Raw genomic sequence first — 11,246 nt, 5'->3', positions numbered from 1 at the left:
CTAAACCATGATGATTAAAATTAGATTAAATTATAGAAAGACTTAATATAAAAAAGTGTTTAGGATATACTTAAGATATAAAAAGAATAATGTTATGGTCTCGATTTCACAAGGATATTATTTTTTATTATTTTTTTACTTTTAATAACCTAAAGTAATAATTGTATTCTAATTTAATTGAGATTATATTATTTAATCTCGTTTATATTCTAGGGACACACCAAATCTGAATTAATGCATTAAATTATATATGGGAATAAAATTCATTTATAAATTTAATATTTTATAATCACAAGTAATAAAAATTAATAATTATAAAAAGAGAACCAATCCTACTATATAAATAAAACATTTAAATTTAAAAATAAAAGTTAAAAGATATAATTGGAATAGGATTTGTGTGTTTGGTTTTGTTATGGACAACGACTTGTAAGCAAACCACTGTATAAATAAGCCAGTCAAGTAAGTTCTCCTTCAACGATCTATTCTCCTCCTTCAAGTCAAAGCAAAAGGCATGGCAAGTTTCGTTTCCTCCTCTATTCTTCTCCTCTTCCTGTTCTTTCCCATCGTCATGCCCCTGCCTCTGTCGACGAATTCACGTTGGATTGTGGGCGAGGGAGGACGACGCGTGAAGCTGGCGTGCGTGAACTGGTCGTCTCACTCAGAACAGATGCTTGCCGAAGGGCTCAACAAGCAGCCTATGGATACGATCGCCAAACAGATTGTGTCAATGGGGTTCAACTGCATTAGGTACACTTGGCCAGTCTATCTGATCACCAATGACTCCTTGGCATCCCTCACCGTTAGACAATCGTTTCAACAACTCGGCTTGGTTGAATCCATCGCCGGAATCCACGCCAACAACCCTTCCATCATCGATGCCCCCTCATCAAAGCTTACCAGGTATGACAGATTTTCCATGTCCTTGTTTTCTCCGATCAGATTTGAATAAACAACATGTCTCAAACTTTACGGCATTGATTTATTGATTGATATTTATATTTCAGACAGTGATGTCAAGCTTAGGGAAACACAATTTGAAGGTCATACTTGACAATCACATCAGCAAACCCGGTTGGTGCTGCACTAATCTTGATGACAATGGTTTCTTCGGCGACAAGTACTTCAACCCGGATCAATGGATCACCGGGCTAACTCGGATGGCCACCTTATTCAATGGCGTCACCAACGTGGTCGGCATGAGCTTGAGGAACGAGCTAAGAGGCCCGAGACAGAACGTAAACGACTGGTATAAGTACATACAGAAAGGAGCCGAAGCAGTGCACTCGGCAAACCCGGATGTTCTCGTTATACTTTCTGGATTTGATTTCGACAGAGACTTGTCATTCATCAAGACTCAACCGGTAAAACTCACGTTTAGTGGGAAACTAGTATTCGAGGCGCATTGGTATGGATTCTCCGATGGGCCGCAAACATGGGTGACCGGAAACCCAAACGAAGTTTGTGGCAGAGTTACGACATACATGATGAAGACATCTGGGTATTTGGTTGATCAAGGATACCCGTTGTTCATTGGGGAGTTCGGGATCGACCAAACAGGAGCCAATGTCAATGGCAATAGGTACTTGAACTGCTTCTTGGGCGTGGCAGCTGAGCTTGACCTGGATTGGGCCTTGTGGACACTGACCGGGAGCTATTACGTGAGAGAAGGCGTCGTCGGCTTAAACGAGTATTACGGAGCCTTGGATTATAATTGGTGTGCACCCAGGAATTCGAGCTTCATACAAAAAATTTCAGCTCTCCAAGCTCCTTTTCGGGGTAAGCCAACGTATATTAAAGTTTTCTTTTTTCTTTTGTTTTAATTTGAGATTGATGTGAACCGAAAAAAAAATTGATACTAATCTTTCGTTATTCCGCTATGATATATGCAGGTCCGGGTCTGTCGGAAGTCAAACCGCACAAAGTGATCTTCCATCCCTTAACAAGGCTTTGTATCACAAGGAAATCATTCGACTACCGGTTGCGGTTAGGTCCATGCACCGACTCCTACGCTTGGAGTTACTCCCCCCATAAGACTTTACTAGTAAAAGGAACACATTATTGTTTACAAGCCAACGGATCTGGGACATCGGCAAAGCTCGGTGTCTTTTGCACCGGCTCGAGTTCGAAATGGGAAATGATATCGGATTCCAGGATGCATCTTTCGACTAAGCTCGGAGATGGTAAATTCATTTGCCTCGATGTAGCGCCAGACAAGACTATAATCACAAATAGTTGCAAATGCATAAGTAAAGACAACACATGCGACCCTTCGAGCCAGTGGTTCAAGCTCGTGGACAGCACAAGGAGCAGCAAAAGGGTGAAACGATCTTTGTTGCAATAGTTAGCTGGAAAGGGTAGCCTTTGGGTATAGAGTTGCATGGGAAGCAACGTGATCAATGGGAGGCATATAGTCTATGGTAGAAACAAGAAAGGCATGTCGACGCCATTTTCATCAAGCATTTAGTTTTAGTTTTATTTATTTCGAAATGTATAGAAATTAGGTTCTAGTTGATTTGATCAATAAAAAAACATTTGGATTGAGCTATTTATTTCTTACATAGACCAGCATGGATGATGGATCTTAATAAATGAATTTAGCAAAGATTTCCCGACATGACAAAATCATTGCAGATGAAATTAGCATTCAGTTGATCATTGAGGTAAAATCCAATCGAAAAAAAACTTTGGCCTCGATTCCTATCCTGTACCAAATTCAGAGCCTCCAAATGCTAGCTAATTAATATGAAACAAGTTTCTCCTCGCTGGCAACTATCCTGTAGATCACATCTCTTATGAGTTCAATGTCCTGGCTCTAGAGGTCCAAGGAGAATGCAGTTGTCATTTCCATCAGTTGATTTAAAAGGAACAGTACTACTGATTTACGAGGCTCGATCGGCCATTTCAACTGGCTGTTCGAAACTTGTTCAAGAATGCCACATCGCAAACAATATCAAATTTGATTAAATTCAGGCGGAGTCAAATCCATAGCAAAAGGTGTCTTCCTGAATGTTTGTGTGTGTGAATATATATATATATATATATGCTCCTTGGAGTTTGATGGATTCGATTCTGGCATCTTAAAGGTGTAGTGCTGGCATATTTTTGTTTCAGGGCAGTGAATTTGGATGTTAGGATTGCATTTCATGGTTTTAATAGTGCTAGAGTTTGACTCGAATTAATGTTTTGCGAGAGGTGAATGTCAATCATTGTCCTTAGTACAAAGGCATTGACGCTCTCAGCCCGTTGTTTATTGATTGTTGACGTAAATTGATGTCCATTTCAATTATAATTTGTAATATTTGGAGAGCTTGCCTTCAAGTGATGGCATGTTGCTGTTGTTGCTATGTATATTTATGTTCTACCCATTCCAAGGATCTTGAGGCTAATACTGCATCGGGCGTATGAAATACTTTGCATCGATTATATAGTGGTAAAACTAAATTATCATTATTGTATTTTTTATAACAAGCTAAATTTTCAATTTGAAATTAAAAATATCTAATGAAAATTCATAGAATTATTTTAATTCTTACCCTATCTAAATTTTAAGAGAAGAAAAAAGTAATTAAATTTTACATATAATTAGTATATCAAATATATACTTTTTAATGATTTTCATTAAGTATTATACTTATCTATATATAAGATATAATGCAATATAAAAAAGAACAATGTTATGGTCTTGATTTCACAATAATATTATTTTTTATCGTATAAGATCTGTTTTTTTTTTAATAACCTAAAGTTAGAATTGTATTCTAATTTAATTGTGACAAGTTAATACTGTTTCTACTCAATTCATGCACTATTAAAATGTTTAGATGAGTGACAAGTTAATAGCCTTTCTCTGTCTTATGTAGAATATAACAGAAGGTGTCTTCCTGCATGGTTGTATGTATCTATTCTCAATGAGTATTGACATAAGTGGTTGAATTTAAGCTTGTAAGGTTAAGTTCGAATCTTACCACCGTCACTTTTGGTGGACAATCTCTATATTAGTATATAAATCTCAATTGGGTATTAAGTATGCCCTGACCTTGAACTGGAAGAGCAGCTCTTTACCTAAACTTTTCGTATATATATATTTATGCTCCTTTGAATTTGTTTACAAAATATCACTCCATTGTTATCTCTGTTAAATTGATAGCGTAACAATTTTAACAAAAAAAAAAGTTAATAACTAAATTTATTAAACAATGATTACATATCTAATTTACTCTAAAAAATTTCAATTTCCTGTTATTTTCAAATACTCACCATCACCGTATACCTCCCCACCTCTTCTTGCACCTCATCAGCTCCCAAACCCAACTGTTTCAGTCTTTCGACTTAGTCCTCTCCCACTCTGACAATATTGTGTGATGGTTAAGGGACAGAATTTGTTGAATGGGAATACAGAAAAAGCAAGTTGTTGAAACAATTTTTTTTAAGTGAGATTTTAAAAACACATCATTTTAATTATCTCTTTATGGTTATTTTTTAATTAAAAGTAATATGATTTAAAAAATATCTCGTTTCGAAAAATTTTGAGATTCCTTTTAAAAATAAAACGTATGGTTCGAGGAGTCGCCACCAATCTTTGATTAGGGTGTGATTGGGCACCCAAAAACATTTTATCATTTTAAATAAAAATTAATTTTAATTAAAACGAAAAATTTATAGTCCGCGTTACCAAAGTTCGAGTTCGGGAGTCGGTTACGCGTGGGGAAGGGTTAGAACCCTCACAATGCCCTAAATCGGTACCTAGTCGATCCCATAAAACAACCAAAATGTGAATTTTAAAATGAAATATAATAATATTTAATTATTTCCTATTGAGAAGAAACAAAGCCCTCATACTTTGAGGCAATCAATTCTTACTCCAACCGAAATAAAGAAATATTGCATTTTCATTAAAATATTCAAATGCACCAAAATAGATTAAATTAAAAATTACCAATCTTTAAAAAAAAGAAGAATATTCAATTATTTAAAAATATCGAGACCAGATCTTAGATAAGATCTAACAATATTTTCTCGAAAAATTTAAATAATCGAACATGTATTTTTCTTTTGTTCCCAAATTTTAAGTGACAAATCATTTTTTAGGTTTCACTGTTGGGATACACTTTCAATTTAAAATCGTAGAAAGCGACTCTTTAATGAGTTAAGACAAGCCACTCAAAACAATTTTAAATTAAAAGGGTATTACCCTTAATCCTATTATGTAATTATGAATCGAGTAATGTGCGTGAGGGTGTCATACATCCATTTAAATTTTGCCTAAATCTATGCGTAGGAACAACATGCTTGAAATAAATATATGTACATGCATACATATCATACTCATTCAAACACATGATTAACATACATTCGAAACTAACCTGAACTAACCCTACATACATGCATAAAATCTTAAACAAGGGGCTAAAATATAAAAAGGACATATTTAAGGTTAAAAACATAAAGAAAGTAAACATCAGACTATTATGTATAAACATCAGACTATTATGTATAAACATCTTCATTTCCAGGTACTGAAAACGTAATATAACCAAAGAGATACACATGACTAAAATAAAAGTTTCCCAAATTACATACCAAATGTAAAAACATCGTGAAAATAAGCATAACATGATACTGGACTAAAATGAAATACGCAGAAAATTAAGAGACAAAATTAAAAGTCCAGCAAGGCTCGATTTAAGGACTATAATGCGATGGGTTGAAGATACAAGGGCCTCTCACACAAATATCCCCACCCGACAGAACACGGACGGTCCTAGCCTCCCAATACGCGGTCGTTTCACACATCTCTCAAACTACGCCGTTTTGGCGTTCCCATATATACGATATTTAGGGTAAGTTTCTTTAACCTAACTCATTTTATCAGCTTCCACCAAATCTCCCCCAACCGTTTTCTCTCAAACCCTCTCCCACTCTCTTCGTTCTCTCCTCGTTTCCCTCTCCGACCGTGGCAGCCGCCGTGGCTGCCACCTCCAAACTGATCCTACGAAAGGTCAAGTAAACCCCCCACTCGTCGACCCTCTCAAACAAACAGAACCCAAAACAACAGATATAACCTAACCCCTAACCCTCACTGTCGAACCACGCAACCACCGTGGCCTCCACCCCACCGTGGCTCCGACGAGGAACCAAGATTTTAAAGAAACCTAACCTAAAACCCTCAAAGGCCTTTACCCTCTTAACTCAAACCTCGAAAAGAAACCCAAAGCCCTAGGATCACTCAACTGGTGTTAAAGGTGAGGGCTTGACCTTAGACTCGACGGGATTTTGACTCCGAGCGACGGCAAGATGATTTTCGGACAGGAAAGGTAGGCTTTTTTGCTGTTTTTTTTTCTTTTTTTGGGTGGGTGATTCACTCATAAAACTCTCGGGGTATTTCTTTGTGAGATGTTATGTGTTTTGTTTCTCTTGGTTTGGTTCTCTGGCTGCTTATGGTTTTTTCTTTTGCTAGATCTGGTTATGTTTTTTTTGTTGATGATGGTTCCTTTTCTACTGATGGATATATATATCCTCATTTTTATTTTATTTTTTCATTTTCTTTTTTTTTCCTTCTGATTTCTTGGTAATCTGTGGCTTTTGTTTGCATGCTTGAGGAAGCCTCTACCACTACTACGGCAGAGGAATGTGGCAGGAGAGATGGGCTGCTACTGCAGCAGACAATCGGGTACCACAACTGGTTGAGGTGCTGGTATGTGCTAGGAGGCTCAGGTCACAACTGGAGTGACGAATGTGATCTCTACCTACGAGATTTGGTCGTTCGGGGAGCTGGGGAGCCTTTGGTGCATCACACGCAACAACTCGGGGATATTGAGAGTGTTGTGAGCCGTTGGATCTTGGAGCCAGATCTAACGGCCGAAACTCAGCTGTGTATGGAACCTTAGGGTTTAGAAAACCCTAAATTTTTTATCATCCATCCTGAGTTGTTCGATGGGGACCTCCAAATCTGACGGTCCTTCTACTGCGGCGTTGGGAGCTGGTGACAAAAAACCCTAGTGGGTCTAGGGTTTTTACGAGTGGGCTACAGCACTGGGCTACTATTTCAGTCCGGGTTTGGCTACTGGGCTGCTGAATCCTGGGCTCTTCATTGGTTTGGGTGGGTTTGTTATAATTAATTTTGGCAATTCGGGCCTGTAAAAATAAAATATTTACTTAGTGAATCCAATTATCATAACATATATATATATATATAATTTCATATACCCATAAATACATATATATATATATATATATATATATATATATATATATATATATATGTATATACATGACCACAAGCATAACTACATGTATAATTAAATAAACAATCAATACATAATTAAAAACACACATACAACTAATAAACTAATAATAATATAAATAGATAATCACATCAACTTGGTAATAATAACTAATTAGTAATATATATATAAACTGGAGTAAATACTCGAATGAGAGCCCCGACAAAACGAGCATTTACAGTTGCCTCTCTTTGCTCAATGTCATGCAACGAGAATAGAGCAAAGATCAAAGGATGGTCGTATTCATCCGGTTATAGAGAACCTGAAAAGTTAATCCGCTCTACTGTATTTTCAGGGTAGGTCAAACTTGATATGTTCCTCTTTTTCGGGTAGACATATCTATTCTGGAAGACGTGTTTGCTCCACTATGCATTCAGGGGAGGTCAGACTTGATATGTGCCTCTTTCTCGGGTAGACATATCTATTTTGGGAAGACGTGTCTGCTCCACCATGCATTCAGGGGAAATCAGAATGGATTTGTGCCTCTTTTTTGGGTAGACAAATCCATGTTAGAATACGTGTCCGCTCTTCCATGCATTTAGGGGAAATCAGACTTGATATGTGCCTCTCTTTCGGGTAGACAAATCAATGCTGGAATACGTGTCTGCTCCGCCATGCATTCAGGAGAAATTGGACTTGGTCTATGCCTCTTTTTCGGGTAGACAAATCAATGTTGGACAACGTGTATGCTCCACCATGCATTCAGGGGAAATCAAACTGGATTTGTGCCTCTTTTTTTGGTAGACAAATCCATATTGGAATACGTGTCTGCTCCATCATGCATTCAAGGGAAATCAGACTTGATACGTACCTCTCTTTCGGGTAGACAAATCAATATTGGAATACGTGTTTGCTCCGCTATGCATTCAGGGGAAATCAGACTTGATCTGTGCCTCTTTTTAGGGTAGACAAATCAATGTTGGAAAATGTGTCTTCTCCTCCATGCATTCAGGGGAAATCAGACTAGATTTGTGCCTCTTTTTTGGGTAGACAAATCCATGTTGGAATACGTGTCTGCTCCACCATGCATTCAGGGGAAATCAGACTAGATTTGTGCCTCTCTTTCGGGTAGACAGATCTATTTTGGAAAGTGTGTCTACTCCGCTATTCATTCAGGGGAAATCAGAATCGAAAAATCTATATTCAATCCATTATTTTTTTAGGATGAACTGAACCATGATCAATTCGTTTCGAAAATCGAACCTGAAAAATCAAATATTACCAATCATTGGTGTATACCTGAAAATTATACTCAAAAGTTTAGAATTTAAGACAATTTTAGAAAATCAATCTTTCTTGTGGGAACTTGTCTCGTAGCCACTAGATATGTGAATCTTCTTTGGGCTCGATTGTCATTTAAACATCCCTCTTCTCAAAATTTTGAACAGGTTACTCTTATCCTGAGGTTTCAATATCTTCAATCCTCAGTTGTCTTTGGGAAACTTGTCGATATTTAATTCATCATGCATTTGTGAATGTCATGATCCTATTCATGCTTAAAATGTATGCAATGATGCATTTTAATGCATTTTCTTTTTCGAAGGAACACCAATTCACCCCATCTAACAATCCATATACCATATTCATTGGTTAAACAGGACTTTGATTCCTTTCTTTCTTAAAACCAGCCAGTACCCATGACCATCTTATTGATTAGTGACAATCACTTTGGGTCATCCTTTAATGGCTGAGACCTTTTATGTATTCCAAGGTTTTAACTTCCCATAACCATACAAGCTTACATGTTAAAACTATTGTCAGCTTCAGAATACCTGCATTTTCCAAAACTTTTTACACAATAATACATAAAGATTTCATGTACTTCAAGTTAAGTTGTACGTTTTTACTCTTCAAAATAAGATGCTTGCAAAAGAGAAATTAACAAGAAAATATATCTCTTTATTTATATAAATGCAGAGAATTTTTAGGTAAATACATGGAAAACTTTTAACTGGAAATAGTAAAGAACCAAGAAGTAGGCATCTTCAAATATCAATAATGCAGATGCTTTTGAACTGGCACGCCGTAGAGGGACTCGAGTGTAGCTTCTGTCAAAAGGATCTCTAAAATTGTGACGATGCTTAAGAGTGTGAAACTATTTCTGAACTACCAAATCTCCAAATGTTAGATGCTGTAAACCAATATTGAACCTCATATGCATTCAATTTTTTTCCTGGTTGTTTTCATCTAGACTCATTAATCTTTAGTCCCAACCCTGATCACCAACTGACATTATTACTACCCATATCAGGAGCTCTTTCGATTTCCAAAATCAATTCAGAACCTTCACCATGCATGAATTCTGAATTAAAACAAAACTCAAGTCGCCTTTTGCGGGTTTTCAACTTGAGACCTCATTTGGTTTCAAGACGATTTTTTCGGATTTTCATCTTGAACCCCCTTTTATTTATTTTTCTTTTCTTCTTTTTTCCATTTTTTCTTTTTCTTCTTTCATTTTTCATATTTTCTTCTTTTTTTCATTTTTTTTCTTTTCATTTTTTTCCTTATTTTATTTCTTCTTCAAGCAAAATATCTCTTAATCGCGTCGAAATTCACTGGGTAGGGTAATTCTGACCCATCCATCTCAGTAAGGACTAGAGCTCCCCAGAAAAGGCTTTCTTTACAACATAAGGTCCTTCCCAGTTTGACATTCATTTCCCTCGGAAATCTTTTTGAATAGGTAATATCCTTCTAAGCACTAGATCTCCTTCTAAGCAGTAGATCTCCTTCGTGGAATTCTCGAAGGTGGACATGCTCTGCTTATCTGTAGGACTATGGCTTCCTATACTCTTAAGTAGTATAGGTGCTCTGCTTCCCATCAGCCTTGATATCTTCTCAACTCGCCTCTCCCCTATCATTTCAATTATGATTTTCCAAGAAAATATCCACACACCTGAATAGTTGCAGGGGCAAAACGAAAGCAATTTTTAGATGGATGAATCCCATATCAGCAGCAACAGGTTTGAATAAGAAAATGAAGTTAAGAGAAACATAATGAATAGTCTAGTGACCATTTTGTAATTTTTAATAGTTAAGAGATTCAACAAAGTAAATCCCTATAATTAGTGGACCATTTTGTAACTTTTAATAATCAAGAGACTCAATAAGATAGTATCCTATAGTCGAGGGAGCATTTGTGTACTTTACCTTATTAAAAAAAAGGTAAACTCTAAAACGAACCTTTCCGACACTCGATCTTTGTTTTGATTTCCCTCTTTATATTATGATGAGTACGGTAGATATGAATTCACCTTCGTTAATAAGCCCGCGGCGAATGGGGTTGATCGTGAAAGACCGGTGCTTACATAGCTTGGTTCGAGCTCCACAGCTGAACTCAACCCCTAGGCTGAACTAATTTCGAGCTTGATCGGCCTAACTTGGTCTCTGGTTTGGTTCAAGTATGTAAAACTACTACATGACCCATGCTTTGAACCATGTTAGTCTAAATCCACATTCGAATTCATTAGTTTCGTAGTGCACTTTTGCAGGTGGAGAATCCAAATGTCTGCTATAGTTGCTCGTTCCATTTCGTAGTGCATTCTGGGAAAAACAGATGTCGAATTTCACTTATTTTAGTTCGAACTTTTCCGAAATTGTATTCGTTTGTAGGTTTATTCATGGCACTTCAGCTAAGGATAATTGTCTTTGGAAAGACGACCGCGTCCTTTTCCATGGCAGTCCGATTCGTCATGGCAGCTGCCTTGATCACTGTCGGATTAAGAGGTGTTCTCCGCATTGCTATCATGCAGGTTATATCAGTTTCCGATGACTGTATATCTACCCTTAAAAAAGTATACTTTGAATCGGAGATCGGAATCGTTTCAAGTTTTCAGGCAGCTCTTCCATAAGGCATCGCCCCTTTCGTTTTTGCCAAGGTATACAATGTTCATCATGATATATTCAGCGCAGGGTAAGTTGTATTAATGTTCAATGTGTGTTATTTTGGGATTCTTAAAAATT

General features: G+C 36.9%; 1 protein-coding gene across 1 annotated transcript; it reads left to right on the top strand.

Moving 5' to 3' along the window:
- Positions 1-1,013: 1,013 nt before the first annotated feature.
- Positions 1,014-2,352, top strand: LOC120170063 (glycosyl hydrolase 5 family protein-like). The gene is made up of 2 exons (XM_039178094.1): positions 1,014-1,779; positions 1,893-2,352. Exons 1-2 carry the CDS (start codon positions 1,014-1,016, stop codon positions 2,342-2,344), a joined length of 1,218 nt encoding a protein of 405 aa, XP_039034025.1. The 3' UTR covers positions 2,345-2,352.
- The last annotated feature ends 8,894 nt before the right edge of the window (positions 2,353-11,246 follow it).

The sequence above is a fragment of the Hibiscus syriacus genome, unplaced genomic scaffold (assembly GCF_006381635.1).
Source record: "Hibiscus syriacus cultivar Baekdansim isolate YM2019G1 unplaced genomic scaffold, ASM638163v2 tig00111772_pilon, whole genome shotgun sequence".
Classification (NCBI taxonomy): Eukaryota; Viridiplantae; Streptophyta; class Magnoliopsida; order Malvales; family Malvaceae; genus Hibiscus; species Hibiscus syriacus.
This window is presented reverse-complemented; position numbering and strand designations above follow the sequence as displayed.

Excerpts from the sequence above, each read along its gene's own strand:
- LOC120170063 (XM_039178094.1), top strand. The coding sequence starts at position 1,014 with ATGTCAAGCTTAGGGAAACACAATTTGAAGGTCATACTTGACAATCAC. Across the intron at positions 1,780-1,892 it reads TCTCCAAGCTCCTTTTCGGG|GTCCGGGTCTGTCGGAAGTC; the intron begins GTAAGCCAACGT and ends TGATATATGCAG.